This window comes from Sinohyriopsis cumingii, chromosome 12 (assembly GCF_028554795.1).
Source record: "Sinohyriopsis cumingii isolate HCF-2022 chromosome 12, ASM2855479v2, whole genome shotgun sequence".
Taxonomy (NCBI): domain Eukaryota; kingdom Metazoa; phylum Mollusca; class Bivalvia; order Unionida; family Unionidae; genus Sinohyriopsis; species Sinohyriopsis cumingii.
This window is the reverse complement of record NC_142972.1, coordinates 38,557,510-38,574,791: the sequence shown is the minus strand read 5'-3', so window position 1 is coordinate 38,574,791 and position 17,282 is coordinate 38,557,510. Positions and strand designations below refer to the sequence as shown.

At 35.4% G+C, this 17,282-nt stretch overlaps 2 protein-coding genes across 5 annotated transcripts in view; both read right to left on the bottom strand.

Moving 5' to 3' along the window:
* Positions 1–3,367, bottom strand: part of LOC149786284 (adhesion G protein-coupled receptor L3-like) — a 60,227-nt gene extending 56,860 nt beyond the window's left edge. For all 4 annotated transcript variants that reach the window (XM_089976667.1, XM_089976668.1, XM_089976670.1 and 1 more), the window contains exons 1-2: positions 3,164–3,367; positions 2,625–2,849 (exon numbers count right to left, since the gene is read on the bottom strand). In XM_089976667.1, the coding sequence (XP_089832793.1) occupies positions 2,625–2,849; positions 3,164–3,269 (331 nt within the window). In that variant the 5' untranslated portion in view covers positions 3,270–3,367. The remainder of the gene's footprint in view (positions 1–2,624; positions 2,850–3,163) is intronic.
* A 445-nt stretch (positions 3,368–3,812) lies between these two features.
* LOC149786283 (uncharacterized) overlaps positions 3,813–17,282 on the bottom strand; it is a 68,183-nt gene continuing 54,713 nt past the window's right edge. Inside the window, exons 11-13 of the mRNA XM_089975920.1 lie at positions 16,887–17,002; positions 10,872–10,930; positions 3,813–4,023 (exon numbers count right to left, since the gene is read on the bottom strand). Of these exons, the coding sequence (XP_089832046.1) occupies positions 3,813–4,023; positions 10,872–10,930; positions 16,887–17,002 (386 nt within the window). The remainder of the gene's footprint in view (positions 4,024–10,871; positions 10,931–16,886; positions 17,003–17,282) is intronic.

Sequence of the window (17,282 nt, the reverse complement as noted above, 5' to 3'; positions counted from 1 at the left end):
TAGTATAATAGGCCTACACATGTATAGTACACTGCTGACGTCAACTTACTTCAGCAGCCGCATGGCATTAGTATTGCATTGCATCAGAAAATGATGCAATCAACTGTGGATGATGTGAGCATGATGGTATTATGCAATGTTACATCATTATTCCGGATGTTGCTGCAGTCCTACTGGAGAAATTTACACAGTGAAACATAGAAAATGAGGTATATGAATATCTTCAAAACGAGAGCCAATACAAATTTTTCACGGTTATATTCGTGTTCGGCACACCAAAATACTACAGATTAGGGCCTTTTCAAGTCAGTAATGATTTCACTGTTGACCAGTGTTATATATTAACGAGCTATCCAACTTCAACACTGCTAAAAGAACTTCATTTTATTATCAGCATGTAAAAAAATCAAATTGATTCTGGGCACTATTCTTTATTTAAGAATATTTAATGGCTGTATGCTCTGAATAAGAGGACCTTAAATTACTGTAGTTGAATATTTCATTAAGGGGTGTGTTTGAGAAACTTATCCAAAGTGCTTGAATGTACGAATGGTTCTGCAAAAAGTGTCAGACAATGTCGTCAAAGAGAAACAAGTGTAGGAGAGAATGACGTAATTTTATAATATATTGTCAACACATATTGCCGAGGCTTAAGTGAATAAATAACCTGAACCAGCTAAAGGAGCATATTAAAACATTATTCAGACTTGTTAAGGCATCGACAGACAACATGTTCGAGGACAGGAAACGAATGTGATTCAGACACTGGTGTGAACTTCAAGAACTTGTATTGAGTCTCTTAGAGTTGAAAAAGTTTGATTTTGAGAAGCGAGCAGAGAATCCATGATCATACATCGACTAGTCAGTGAGCAAGTTAGATTTACTTGCTTAAGAAACTTTCTGGACGGTTCTGGTCACATTTGCACTAAAACGATTAAAACATTTTTGTCAATCAGAAAATTATCTTTTACTTAGTGATTTATAGTCATAAAATAGTCTATGTCGTGTGTTGATAAAATAATCGATGTTTTGTGTGAGGAAAGTTCAAGATTTGATTTTTTTCACCTCTCTGAGCTAGAAAATAATAGTTTGTAAAGTACACTTTATATCTTAGATATTTTTATTTATTTTCAAAACCTCTGACAAATCCGAAAGGTATATGAAGTTGTCTGAGTATCGTAACAAGCAATCTTAATTTAAAGAAAGGAAGTTGAGAATTTTAGTGAAATATGACCCATGCTGTTATAACATTCATACAACATGACATACAACATGACATATACAGTATGCTATTTATCTTAAGGCACAGATGTAATGAGGTTATATATCTTAAGGCACAGATGTAATGAGGTTATATATCTTAAGGCACAGATGTAATGAGGTTATATATCTTAAGGCACAGATGTAATGAGGTTATATATCTTAAGGCACAGATGTAATGAGGTCATATATCTTAAGGCACAGATGTAATGAGGTTATTTATCTTAAGGCACAGATGTAATGAGGTTATATATCTTAAGGCACAGATGTAATGAGGTTATATATCTTAAGGCACAGATGTAATGAGGTTATATATCTAAAGGCACAGATGTAATGAGGTTATATATCTTAAGGCACAGATGTAATGAGGTTATATATCTTAAGGCACAGATGTAATGAGGTTATATATCTTAAGGCACAGATGTAATGAGGTCATATATCTTAAGGCACAGATGTAATGAGGTTATATATCTTAAGGCACAGATGTAATGAGGTTATATATCTTAAGGCACAGATGTAATGAGGTTGTATATCTTAAGGCACAGATGTAATGAGGTTGTATATCTTAAGGCACAGATGTAATGAGGTTGTATATCTTAAGGCACAGATGTAATGAGGTTGTATATCTTAAGGCACAGATGTAATGAGGTTATATATCTTAAGGCACAGATGTAATGAGGTTGTATATCTTAAGGCACAGATGTAATGAGGTTATAACCTTCTAAGCTGCACTGCGTTACTACAAACTAAGCACATGTCATCATTTTTTTTAAAATCCCTCCCTTTAAAATCTCTTAATCTTACCAATTTACTGCCTGTACCTAACCATAGCGTTTATTTGAAGGAAATTTTCAATATTCAAATAATTTACAATAGCCTCCATAGAAGCACATTCATTATGAAAATGTGCTCGATAAGGCGAAAACAAAGGCATCATATGGTATCATAATATGACACACTCACACAGTTAAATAAGATACAAAGTCCGTCGCTAAATTATATTATAAGGGCTACAAACACACCAGCATGATTCAGTTTCCTATTTCAAGGGAAAGAGTGTGTCTGAGACGCTTAAACTAGTTAATCATACTAGGTGTTAATTCTTTAAGTTGTCTGTTTTACCCATCAGTCACCAATTTAATTTTGTAAATCAATACAAGTATTGGAAGACATCTATGCTGAATTTGGTATTTGGCCGTCTTGACAGTTTTGCGCTTCAATAACGTGTTTTGTGTGATTCTACATGTTCACTACATTGATAAACGTTCTCTTTTTGTCTGACCTGAAATTTATCTCAGAGTTTACCAGCTTTTATTTTTAGCATTAGTCTATACAGATGTTTGACAAATGTATTGTAGAATTACCCAGATTTCCTGACTCGTTATGGAGTGGTGTTCCATCTTTAAACCACTGGAATGATACCCGCTCAGCATTGTTGTTGAGCGTACAATTGATGCTAGCATTGGATCCGTTATTAACGGTCTGGGTAAAGGGAGAAACATCGACTTGTGCGGGAACATGAACAGCAATCCTGATTCCAGCTACTTTTATAGTACTGATGTTTATCTTACAGCGGCATTCATACCAGCCTGAAAGGCAACATTTAACAGATTTTGTCTCATTCGAGTGTCACTAACTTAGGAAAGAAGGATTTAGTGTAATCATATAAAAGTACTTTGTTTCTGACGATAAATATGATATTTTTCTCAGCACAACGCCCCCACCCTACAAATACAAAATATAAATCATCTCACTGATTTTAAAATGATGATGATTATGCTTTATTTTTAATAGTCATATAATTAAATTTTCTGAATATGTCAAACATTGACATTGTAATAAACTAAAGCCTGCTTAACATCTTATTTTGTACGTTAGATGTAACTTGGAAAAACATAACTACCAATGTCTGATTCAAGAACAGGTTGGAAGGTAAGGTTGCTCGTTGTTGTGGAATTTATTGCTTGATCTTGACGCCGTATCCTTGAATTAGATGTTGTTGTAATCATGCTTGTGACGTTGCTTTTGGCATAGTACCATTCTAAGTCCTTGCTTATACATGTGCAGGTCAGAAAGCCATCCGTTCCATTACTAAATGCACTTTGACTTGGATTTACTAAAGCTCCTGAAATTTAATAATGTTTAATTTATTCAGCATTAAATATCAACACCGGCTTATTATAGTTAAGACAAAAGTATACAAAATATAACATAACATTTGGAGACCTAAATTCTGTTTAGAAAATATTCCAGCTTCACAAGTCCCAAAAATATCACAGGATGGTTGCAAAATTTCAAATAACATCAAGACTATTTTTTAATCTAATCCAATAGCGGCATTTATGTACAGATACAGTTACGTTATGTTACATTTCTGTCAAATGTTTTTCTTCTTTATTCGCATATCACGATTCAATAGTTATGTTCTGATTCATTTTGTCATATCAGAGTGGACTGTTATAAGACAAGTTGGATGCACATACTTTCCTAACATATATGTGACTCTTACTTCCTTCGTACAATAAGCATTAGGAAAGCACATCAGATTAACTTTACATGTGGTTTATAAACATTTCATTAAACACTAAGTTAATTATGCAGAATGTACCATCTGTATTATACAAGTACAAATTCCAGCTGTCATCTTGATTAGCTGGATCACATAGCTTCTTTAAAGTGCACATAATCTCGTCAATGTTTTCGGTTGGCGGGGCCCATGTTTGAATAATCAGCTCAACTAGTGTTATTTCGTTACCTGCATTGCTGGAAAAATTAATTGTCAGATTCATTATATGACTATAATTATATATATATATATATATATATATATATATATATATATATATATATATATATATATATATATATATATATATATCACCATTTATGTAATCGACAAAACTTTTTTATATTAAATGCTAGATTTGAAATAACAAACATATCCTGCCTTAAAACGTTTGTTCTGAAATACTCTACCTGAAAATGTTAAATCAGAAACCAGTTTCTTTAAAATTAAAAAGTATATTATCCCGCTAAAAATAACCGTCGTTCTTATTATCTTTCTGGTGATCACAAATATCACATTATTCAAACTAGGATGAGGAATTAATGCTGGGTACTAAAACAAATTGTAAATATGACAATATCATGCGAGATAATCCTTATACAACTGTGGAGTAGAATCAGCATCTCATTATAATCAGTTAAAAGCGAAATCTAATACTTAAATCTCAACGAAATTTCCGTCTTAATCGCTACAAATCTCTTCTATTGTGGTACACTTAAGCTAGCAGAACTAGCAAATGAGCAAAATTTTAAAATCTTTAAGTTCTTTCAAAAGTACATTAAGGATACGAGGCGTTATAACTAATGTTTCTTCCCTAGTTTCTAAATATTAAGTGATTATTGTTATCAACAAGCGCAGCCATCAATCATACTTAGAAATGACTCGATCCTTGCTTATAGATTTGTAAAAAAAAAAAAAAAATGCTACAATCCTAGTGGAAGTCGATCCTACAGCGATTGTAAGTCTCTGATCCAGTTTCAAACTATGTAACACAAGATTAAGCAACTTACTTAAGAATGTTTTCAATGAAGTTAAGATAAGCTTTCGCATAGAACCAGGTGTGTTGTTTGCAACATTATAATAACGTTTTACTAATTGAGAGAAATAATAATGGGTAGAGCTTTCTGTAATAAACTGCTCATTATATCTCGTTTGTATGTTTATATACTTTAGAATTATTACATATATGTTGTTGGTATGTTGGTATGATAACATATAGACATCATATGAAAGACACATGTTGGTCCTTATTATTTATTATGCATTGCTAATTTTATTAAACTATTTGTATAAAAGTCAGGGATTATATAGTGGATAAGGTGATGGATGGTGGTTGCATCACACATATAAATACCTTCACCTTTAATATTTAAAATTCACGAGGCAAAGATTACCTTTATTATGGACGCATTTCTACGGCTAACTGCACTAACAACATGCAGTTCTTTATGACGCGCTAAAACATGTTGAAGAAGCTGCGGTATTTACTCTGTAGTATGAATGTACTCTGGAAATTTAGAAAAGTTCAAGTGCGTTAGTTCTAGGAAATATTAAATAGTTTTCTTCGAGGGTAGTGTTGCCGGTAGGAGTGGATGAATGAGACATAGTTTTTGACACACAAGACAAGCAACCATGGAACCCATGATCTTTTAACGCGTGCCACCGCACTTATAACGTGCACGTGTGCTCGTATCGCACCTGGCAAATCATGGTGTACCTACAAAAATGCGGACAACTTGTTGCTAATTTGCATCTCGAAGCAGCACGTTTGTGTGCCACAATGCACCTTACAGCGATGACGCGCTGGAGATCGACCTTGTTCTTTCATATTCCACACAAGTGCGGTAATAACAAGAAATCTGTCGTTACGTGGACTTTCCAGCTATGTATTTTGTAATCTCGTCACGGGCTTCTGCTATTCCGCTGGCTATTAATTCGTCGATTATTTGGAATGAGGTGTGCCCTGTTTATGCGCCTTACGATAGTGTTTAGTTCTGATCATGCAAGAACGTGCATTTTCCAATGCTTTTAGATTTTGCTTTCCGTCACATGGAGACAGGTTTGCCAACCAGATCACGCAATCAACTGTTTGGAACCACGATCTTGAGAAATACATTGATAGGCATGGTGAGAACAGCGACTAATAAGGTGAGCTCTGCTTACTCTCGTGGAAACAGCCAAATGATCAAGAGTAACATCGATTTATAGAAAAGTTCTTTTTCGGTCCATATTCACCAGTTCTGTTTAGTTTTGATGACACGCGTAAAAGGAAACTTTAATTCGGCTGTAGCGTAGGAGGGCATGACGGATCTAGCTGTTTAAATTGCAGTGGTGTAGTGTTAAGACGGTAATGTGGTAAAATAAAATGTCAATTTTCTTCATATCTTTAGATCCAGAACAAAAGGGTCATCACCAACACACCAATTCGATAGCCAAAAGTAACAAAGAGCTTGAATTCTTTTGACAGCTTTTGTGATTTTTTGTTTTTTGACTAATTACTGTACCGCTCCGGTGGTGTAGTGATTAGAACGTCCTCCTCGGATGCGGAAGGTCGTGGGTTCGATCCCTGGCCGAGTCATACCAAAGACTTACAAAAATGGTACTAACAGGTGCTTCGCGTGGCGCTCAGCATTAAGAGGTTGGTGTTAGGACTGGTCGGCCTGCTGTCAGGATAATGTGACGGGGTGGGACATCATGCAACATGTTTGCAGCATGATGCCCCAGTGCTAGACATCACTATAAACTGTCGCACTGCAGACATCGTAGCGTTAAGAATCCGAATCACACACACACACACACACACACACACACACACACACACACACACTAATTACTTTAATATGGCAAAATATATCTTTCTCGAATATCAATTTTTTATTTATCTGGTGAAACCCAGTGATAAATGGCCTCTTATATATCAAAGCAAACGTTACTGCTAAAGATCTTTTAGTCAGAAGTGCGACACTAAATAACACATTGTCATTCCAATATAATCGCTCTACCACCCCACCCCACCCCCACCCCCACCTCAGCGTCTGCTCCTGGTACTTTTGGTTCTTTTCCAATGCGACGAACAAGCAGCGTTGGTTTTGTAGATGACACGGACTCCCCCGGTCGTTTCATTGTAGTCCTCTGGGCATTCTAGGCACGACTGTTGACATTATTTCTTATTTTCTGTTGCAATACCTATGCGGACTTGTAAAGATTGCTTACGTCAAACTCGTCCCTTACAAAGTAAATAAATTGTTTTTAGGCCCTGCTGAATTGTTGGAACAACATGGTTTAATCAATATTTCCTGGAGTGCCAGAAGCGAATTTTAGCCCGTGCAATTATTCTAAAAAGAGAAAGGCTCAACTAGACAATAGGGCATACATGGATAAACAGCACAACGTAGTGGCATTTTCACAAGCACGGTACATGGCACCTATATATCTCGTCAGCGTTCGTAATCAACTGTTGTCATCAGTCACCGCGGTTGGAGTTGCAAACGCCGAATTTGCTGAACTTCCCGACATCACGAGCAGCTTTTATCCATTCGATGCTTACTATTATGTAAGATTGATTTTAACGGAGCCGCGGTTTGCCTTTCGGGTCCAAACTGGTTGCAACACGCATGAAAACAGCTTCGACATGTTCGACATATTCGACATATTCGACTATATGGGCTTTTGCAACAGTTTTGATATGGATGCATACTGCAGCACGGCGAAATCAATGGCATGTGCACAATATACAGGTATAATATCAACAAGGGCTACAAGCCCATGCATGGTAGTTATGGGACCCATGCTTTTATTTGTTTGGTCATTCAATAAAACACAAGGTTGACAACGTTATACAGGGAAACGCAACTAATGAAGGTGTTGTGCATTTTATGCTGGACAAGTCGCAAGGTTTTACCCACGTCAGGGTAGAATGATTCATTGAAAGGGTTCTGATGTACCTTTGGGTAATCCTGAATTTGCAATCAGAAATGCCAATAGGTACTGTTATGTCGGGAAAGGACTTTAAAGTACAGCAAAGCTTACGAGCTAACGTAGAATCTATAGTGTTGACTAAACTATGAATGCCCCAATCTCTTAAACAGGTACAGGTCATTCATCGGACACGCCAAAAGCAAGCATCGTTGAACCTCTAATGATTTCAGGTGACATGCAGCTTTACGCTTGCACATATGAAGTGGTATATAGAACGAACTTCATATAGTAAACAACAACATAATAATAGGCATAAGGTCTCACTCACCACTTCAGATTCAAATCGGCGTGAAGGTCGGGAACGTGGCTAAACGAGTAATAAGCATGGAAGCATCACCAACTGAAGCGACCTGAGTCATTTGCTGAAATAATAAAAATAAGAAAATTCCGGCACGCACGCAGGCGTTTGCGCTAGGGGTCCGGGGATGGAAAAAAAACCCATCAGGAATAAATGCCTTTTGTTCTTTGTAACGCTGTAATTTTGATCACTGTAGGCCTCATCTACGCGATCGCTTGGCGTAATGCTGGCGACACTGCACCTTCTCAGCAAAAACCGCCGGAACGAGTCACATGCAGAGAGCAAGCACTGGTTTGTGTAATGCATGAGTTACTGCAGCCTCTAATTAGACAATAACATGACCATTTTCAAATGGAATTAAAATTTGCTCCTGTACTTTGTCACAGGAAAAGCAAAACATGTCTACACTAGTAGTTAATGACATTCTCTCTACTTTGGATAGCGGAAAGATTACAGTCCTCACCCTCCTTGATCTGTCTGCAGCATTTGACACAATAGACCATGATATATTACTTCACCGTCTCCCGCATGTATTTGGCATTCATGATACAGCCTTACCGTGGTTCAAGTCCTACTGGGTCAACAGGACACAAATTGTATCTGCAAATGGAATACACTCCAGCCGAGTTGATCTATGTTGTGGTGTTCCACAGGGGTCTGTTCTTGGACCTGTTCTCTTCATTCTGTACACTCATTCGCTCTCAAGTGTCATAGATCATCATCCAGTGTCTCACCAATTGTACGCTGATGACACCCAAATATACAAATCTAGCCACCTAACTGAAGTTGATGCTACCATCCACGGTGTAGAGAGGTGCATTTCTGATGTGAAATCATGGATCACATGTAACAAGCTGCAGATGAATGATGATAAAACTGAGGCCATTCTGATCACAAAACAAAGACTTTCTCATTCACATCCTTTACCTCAAACAATAAATATTAGCAACACCAACATTAAATTCACACAATCAGTACGAAACCTAGGTGTTACTCTGGACAGTACTCTCACATTGTACCAACATGTCATGAACATATGAAAGGCTGCATATCTTGAGCTGAAACGCATCAGCTCCATTCGCAAATATCTTTCAGCTGATGCAACTAAAACACTTGTGTATTCATTAGTACTTTCAAGACTGGACTATTGTAATTCAATTCTGTCTGGTTCATCTCAATATCTGCTCCAGAAATTTCAAAATGTTCAAAACACAGCTGCTCGGATCATACTTAGAGTACCACGTTCAGAGCACACCTCCCCGCTGGTCTGTACTCTACACTAACTATCCATTCGATCCAGAATCAAGCACAAAATTTGTTCTCTGTGCTACGTTTCGCTGTCGACTCTAGTCCAACATACCTATCCGACCTCACCCATGTGTACACACGAGCAAGATACATAGGCTCCTCTTCTGACAATCCTATACTCATTATTCCAAGTATGAAAACAAAATCATATGGACGGCTTTCTTTTGCATACCAGGGCCCAGCAACGTGGAATGAATTGCCCACTGAACTTAGACACAAAGACACAGTGACCACATTCAAGAGGGCTCTCAAAACTCACTTATTTCGACTGCAAGAACAAACTTAAAGACCTAATAATGTTTCCTACCATATATATTCTCAGCATGTTTTTTAATGTTTTCTAATTTCATGGTGTTTGTTTTTGTAATCATATCATTATATGTTTTTTATCTTATAGGTGTTGTCTAATGTTGTAATGCGCTTAGAGCTTCTAAAGATTATGCGCTATACAAAGTCCTCATTATTATTATTATTATACGCCAAAGACCTCTGAAATTCACACTTCCATGGCTTTCTTGGGGTCGAATATACGCCAATTACCATACGCAAATGAAATCGGCAGACCTATCTAAATTGGATCCCCTTGACTAAAGCTCACATATAATATTATTAAAATGTTTGCTTGCTTGTTTCCTCCTCTCTTTGTCTCTTGCTGTATGGTTCCCACCATATCTTGCATATATCCTATATACAGTCCACACAGTCCACGTTGTAGCACCGCACTTTCAAACTATTTTAAATCTTTGCCATATGCATGCCACAATACCGACCAACACATTCATTTCCCCAGAACTTGTTACCAAATTTCAGCCAAGCGTATTTAGCTTTGACTTGAATCACCAGATCTATGTGAAGTGTTATACCGAATTCTTCATGATTCATTAAAAGAAAATCCCACCTCAAAAGAGTTTCATTGCTGCTGTTTTGTGGTCTACTGTTATTGCCAAAGAAGCCAGTTTTGGGGACCCTGACCCATGGCGGCTGGGGCAGGAAAGGGGGTTGTGTGTGTGTGTGTGTGTGTGTGTGTGTGTGTGTGTGTGTGTGTGAAACAAAAACTTAAAAATTTCTTTTATATATACTTTGTGAATTAAAAAGCTACTAATTTGTAGTGACCACTTTATGCAATATATTATTACATTGAGCAACTTTCATAATATACCGCACAGACCCAATATGGAGTTTATTTGTGTACAGTTTATATTTAATAGATATTTGTGTCTTGCAAATGTGCAGATATAAATAGACATTTAAATAGATGTTTATATTAGCGAATACCTAACTGAGATAAAATCAAGTCAAACTGTTTTTTTTCCAGATGAATTTTAAAGTACAAAAGTACAATGTACCTACCTGAAGAGAGTGCACGGTGTGTGTGTGGAAGAGAGTGCACGGGGTGTGTGTGTGTGTGTGTGTGTGTGTGTGTGTGTGTGTGTGTGAAAGTGAGAGAGAGAGGACGCTTACTAGAATCGGAGTATATTGGAGTTGTTATACCAGTTTATATGTGAAAGAAGGTTTCTTATCTGTAAGAGAATGAACAAATCACAAATTAGACCCATGACGGGCAGCAGAAATATCTAAAAGTTGTAATCTATATTTTAACAACATCTTTCCATGCTCAAAACCGTTCAACTTTCACTTTAAGTTTTTGGCTACGTCCATACTGGTGAGTAGTTTAGTATTTAGGAGCCAAAGACAAATATGCGTTTGTTCCTTGAGACTGAGCATGAATGAAAAGCAGACTTAATATTTATAAGAACTAGGTCGATTGCGCTTTGCATCTTTCATTTTTGGGTAAATTAAATGTTTCAATTGGAATCTTCCTCTTGCATTTTACATGAAAAAGACCTTAGTTAAATTAGTCAAATTTTCCTTCAGAATTTAAATGACATACGATCCCATGAATTCACATCCTGGATATTAGTGTCATCAGTTATACCTGATTATCGTAGGAGTTGATGTCACCTTGACACATTTCTTGTCCATTTTGTAAGTATCAAATGCAATCATTTACGTTCAATTAAAATGGTGTCGGAAATATTCATACAATAAACCCCAAACATTTAATAAATGTGATGGAAATGCTCCGTGATAACCTTAGAAAATATAGGTAAATTTTATATCCAGAGATGAAGAATGGCTCTGTCAATGCGTTTATTTACCAACAGGTGCGTATTACAAGAGCAAACATTTCTGGTCTGGTTGGGCTAATTTCACTTTATAGTGTTTTGCCTAGTGGGCTGAGTTTATTATTGTTGTTAAAAGGGAGCAAACTGTCTCGTCTGACTCTGCCTGGTCTGGGAATCCAATCTGGAACACATGCAAAGGAGCCCATAACGCTAATTTGCCAATGTAATTATTTCTCCCCAAACCGAAACAGTTCATAATATTCAAGCTCAATATATTCGTTACATTTATTCTAAGAGAAAACAAATAACAATTACTGAGAAAAAGTGTGTTTTATGAAGAATGTTGCTTTCCAAATTAAAATAGAGATTGATCAGTGATAACGTTTAGTACACATAAACAAATTCTCTCTTTCTATATTAACCGTGATAGATCCTGACAGGTAATACAAACTATTCGACTAGGTTTGGTACAGAGGCAACATGATGATTCGGTCTGTGTCTGTTCATGCCGCAAGCTGTGTACAAAAGGCCGTTATAGCCGATTTACTTCCCTTATTAACTATATATTATACACGAACTCGATAATCTGGCAGTATATAGCTTCATAAAATGAGCCCAGTTACAATTTTTAACCTAAGGCTATGGTGTGGCCTTTTAGACATTATTGTTTAAAAATTAAAGATATGGATATATCCGGGCAAGTGTTGTTGCTATAATTGATGAGAGGCATGTACACCTCACATAGTTACTTTGCAGTATGTAAGCAGTAAAATACAATTAGTCAGAAAGGAAGAAGAGCTAGCCACCCAAAGCAATATACATTTAGGTTCAAGACAAGTGGAATATTTCAAAACTGGATGGCAACTATTTTGAATTGCATCCAGCCTTTTTAAATGCTTCTCATAATTATAACCTACGGAAAAAGCTTTTGTTTGCACTCAGCACCTGGTGTCAAAAATGACCTTTGGACGTGAACAATGCAGGTATAAATTTGAGGTTGTAGTGTACATACTTCCTTTTCTATCAACTGCCATCGGCTTGTTAGTTCAATTGAATAATATTGTTCTTCGCTTTAACATTTCTATCCAAAAATATTATCCCTTTTGACCTCTTTTTTATTTAATTTTATGATTTTTGGTATATTAGGCAGTCAGATACGGAAATGAATTTGTGCATAAAATATATCCCTTGCACCCTAAGCGTACATGAGGTAATACATGGATTGAAGTTGATAAGCATAACTAATGGTTAGAGGCCATACAGCAATTTTGAAGCTTCGATGACTAACCCTTCCATACGATATCATAAGACCCTCGACATAATGCAATATACATTAAAAATAACATAGTTTTTAAAGTGTTGGTGTAAAGCGGTTTTATATACCATGACGATTTCAACATTATTTTACTATTTGTATACTTTCTAAATCAGCGATGAATTCCACGTATTAATATTTAAAACAACAAGAACATGATGAGCAAAAATATTAATAATTCCAGCTTCCACCCGCCCGTCATAATTGCCACAAACAAATGCAAATATGTGGTGTGTGTGTGTCTGTCTGCGTGTGATTTGGATTTTTAACGTAGCTTTAACAAGTTTTCAGTCATATCGCTACGATGTCCTTAGTGTGGTAGTTTATAGTGATGTCTAGCACTAGGGAATCATGCATGCCGCAGACATGTAGCATGATGTCCAACCCAGTCACATTATCCTGACACCAGGCCGACCAGTCCTAACACTAACCTCTTAATGCTGAGCGCCAAGCGAGGCAGCTGTTAGTACTATTTTTATAAGTCTTTGATATGACTCATCCGGGGTTCGAACCCGCGACCTCCCGCATCCGAGGCGGACGCTCTAACCATCTGGCCACCGGAGCGGTCTGTGGAGTGAGTGAGAAGAAAACAGTGTTTGTCATCCTTAAAAAGGCAAGCCTATTTAATTAAATTCTTAATTCAATTAAACTTTCAAAGAGGGAAAGAGAAGAAACAACTAACGAGGGATATTTGTTGCCCAATAGTAAATTGAGTTTATTATTTAACAATATATTTCTCATTATTGTAAGATTACTATTTTAATCACAGTTGAGAAAGACCAGAGATTTCCACCTTATAGTAATATTAATACCTTTACTTCGTCACACGATACAATCCCCAAAAATGTATTTTATATAAAACTAACGAAGTGAAGACTATGCCTTCCATAGTTAATCCCATCTGTTAAACATACATGGGGGAAAATATTTATCATCGTTAGCTGATACGTTTAAGGTGTCTATTAATTATTGGTAATATCAAAGTTGTGAATAATTTCTAAATACCAGTTTGTAATGCATTCTACACTGACTAAGACAGGTAAGGCGAAGAAAATATGGTTTACATTTTATTAAAAAATATAATGTGCCAAAATATCTGAATCACGACAATTAACGTTAAGTTAGCAATTATAGTAGACGAATTACATGTATAGTATTGATTTTAGCTGATTGTAGGGAATCCTCAACTTATATATATATATATATATATATATATATATATATATATATATATATATATATATATATATATATATATATATATATATATATATATATAATTGAATAATATGCACGCCATATCTTTGATATTCCACGAGATGTATAACTTTTCATCCTCAAGAAATGGAGCTCGCCGATCTTCCGTTTAACGACAAATTATACACCATATGGTACATAAAAGAAATAACATACATATTAAACATATATTTTATTTATACCACATAGGTAAATATATTTGAGTTCAGATTGAATACTGTAAATTGTATATTGACTGAGAAAGTGTCCTCTTCACATCCAGTGTGTCCGACCATGAACATATAAAAAATACATCCACATAACTATTTACACCTAGATAGATTATTCGATTTATCAGAAGGTGATTGGAATTTCGTCTTTAAAACTAGGCTAGATATAAATTGCTTGACCGTTCTTGTTATAGTGGTATCTAAAAGTTGTGGTGCTCCAATTTACTACTATTTGTAAATATATTCATCGACTGATTTTGTTGACATTATTTCTGAAGTTGATAACACTCCAGTGTTGATTGCATAGGGATACAGATATTACCTAACATTAATATTCAGATGATGGTCTCTTTTTTTCCATGCTTTAGAATATGCATTGTCTTGTCAATGATATTTTTTATATTAAATCAACAAACTTTGATAATAATTCCATTATGTCATTCTATTGTTATGTTTTCATATAAGCTAAAGATACACATTACGGCACAAGACAAGATACAGTCTTAATTTAGCCCGTATTTTATTTATTTGAAAAACAATTCGTCAAATATTGTTTCCTTACTTAAAAACTGCTGTGCTTCGCCAATTTAAAAAGCGAACGCGGTCTTCTCCATAACGTAGATACACTGCTTCAAAAATGTAAGACTGGCATAGTTCGAATTGATAGTTGTTTTCCGTAGCTCTGGTTTGACGAAATTTATCTACTCGTAATTTGCAATTTAAGTAGTTTTTCACCATCCTGCATGTTTAAAATATTTGTATATCAATAAATAACTATTTGAAAGTTCAATGCAATAAATGCGGTTTGTGTTTAATTTTAGTTTTAAACCTTTCATAGCTGAAAACCTCATATTCAGTGTTATGACAAATTTACAATGCATCGTTCACGAATAAATGCGTTTAAAATTAAGACTCTCTAAAGATTTATAATACCTGCCCCTGTTATGTATACGGAAGTGACGTATGTTTAAACAAAGACCACACCAAATGAAAGATTATATGTATTCTAATTTATCTGCCAGAGGTTACGATATAAACAGTAATTATGTGGATTTGGTAGAAAGTTAAACACTCAATGCTATAAAGTTAATGATAGCTGAAAAAGTAAAATAATAATGATAATAATAATAATAATAATAGTAATAATAATACACAAATAAACAACAGAAAACAAGCAATTCATTCATTATTGGAATGAATTAATCACATACTAGAAATATTGTACATTCGAACACAGAGCGCGATCTCAGTGTAATTTTCCACATTTTAAAGTATACAACTAACATGGAGACAATAAACACTCCAGATCCCAATTTTTAGTCATAATTATCGAGAAAACTCTTCACTAAGAAATTAAAATTCTTTGAGATTGGGTGTTTTACATCGCTCCGTTAACTGTAACCTCCTTTTTCCAAACGTAATAATTAGTAATGTTTCGCTTATATTTATTGTCTTTATTTCTCCATGACAAATCTATAAAGTCCAAATTTTAATGAAGATACGTGTTTACAGTTGAATTTCGTACCGCATGAGAGGGAATTACCTAGCTATCAATATTCTGTGCCTTAACTTCTTCTCGCTCACACGTTCACTTGATCACTAGCCGTTTTATTTTCTTCCTATGATTGCCTAAAGGATGTGTCTAATTCCTTCTTGAAATGATATGATGGACATATGATAAGTTGATCGCTTGCAAAGTGTTGGAAACAACAATTAGAATCAGCAGCAAGATGTACATTATACTTCCCGATTTGACACGCCTTACAGTTGCATCTTTTCTTGAACATTTGTTAACAGGAAAATAACAAATGTTTTAATACAAATTATTACACTAATAGAAACACTATGATATGTACTTAAAATAACTGTACAGTCCGTTAATTTCTACATACGTTGGTCGGATAGGTCTGAAAAGACGACACACATAATCAAAAACCGAGACGTAGTCAAGGGAGGTAAAACTGTCGGTATTGTTTTTGGATAATCCAACTATTGATTCAAATTCCTGGTGAAATACGTCAATTTCAGCTGGCTTAAATTTAAGACAAATTAATTTGTAATCTGCACATACGGTTTCACAAAAAGCATGAACAATTATCAATTTGAAAATCTTCTCCATAATAACATTTAAATACCTTTCCGTTTCGCTAATTTCACAGCTGTCGGTTGGACTATTCTTTTTTAAAAATCCATTTGAAGAACAAGATTTAAAATTATTTTCAGAAATTCTCGTTGACTTTGAATTAGCATATGTTTAGGAAAATGAATTCATGCAATGATGTAGCATTATTATTGTAAGGAACTTAAGTACGAAACGTGTTTCACCCTTATTAGATTATGATCGAAAATCGGTGTCAGAGATCATGGCTGAGAATAACCAATCTTACATAAAAGAAAAGGAAAGCGATTCGTAGCTGTTGACACTGGACTGACAGAACTACCTTGCTGTTGTGTCATATTTTGCAATACCTCAGCCAACTGTCCTATAACCTATGTCTTTCTATTATAGTACAAAACCGGTTTGCGGCTTGTAATCCTTTAAGCCTACCATATACTTAAGAGAACTTACCTTGAGCATAATATTCGTGCTTATATTCGTGTACTTAGGTGAAGTTAAATTCTGTAGTTCTTCAGTATACTCGACATCCACAAGGTCTAAATAAACGCTCATTTGGATGATGTGCACTATGCAAGAAACAAAAATACCAGAGATTCTTAGATTGAATGGCATTAGTTGGATCAATAAAACGTTTCCTTAAATTGCTATACAGTACTGTGAATAACAAGTCTTACAAAGTTATTACCAGTTTGAAATCGCTAGCGAAGGACTGACAACTTATACTGACCGTGATTTTGTTTTCAGTAATGAGGAATAACCTATTGATGTTATGTCCATGGATAAATGTACATGTGCATTATCCAGGAGTTACAAATCTCTCCTATCGTCCGGTGTGATAGCTTTCGA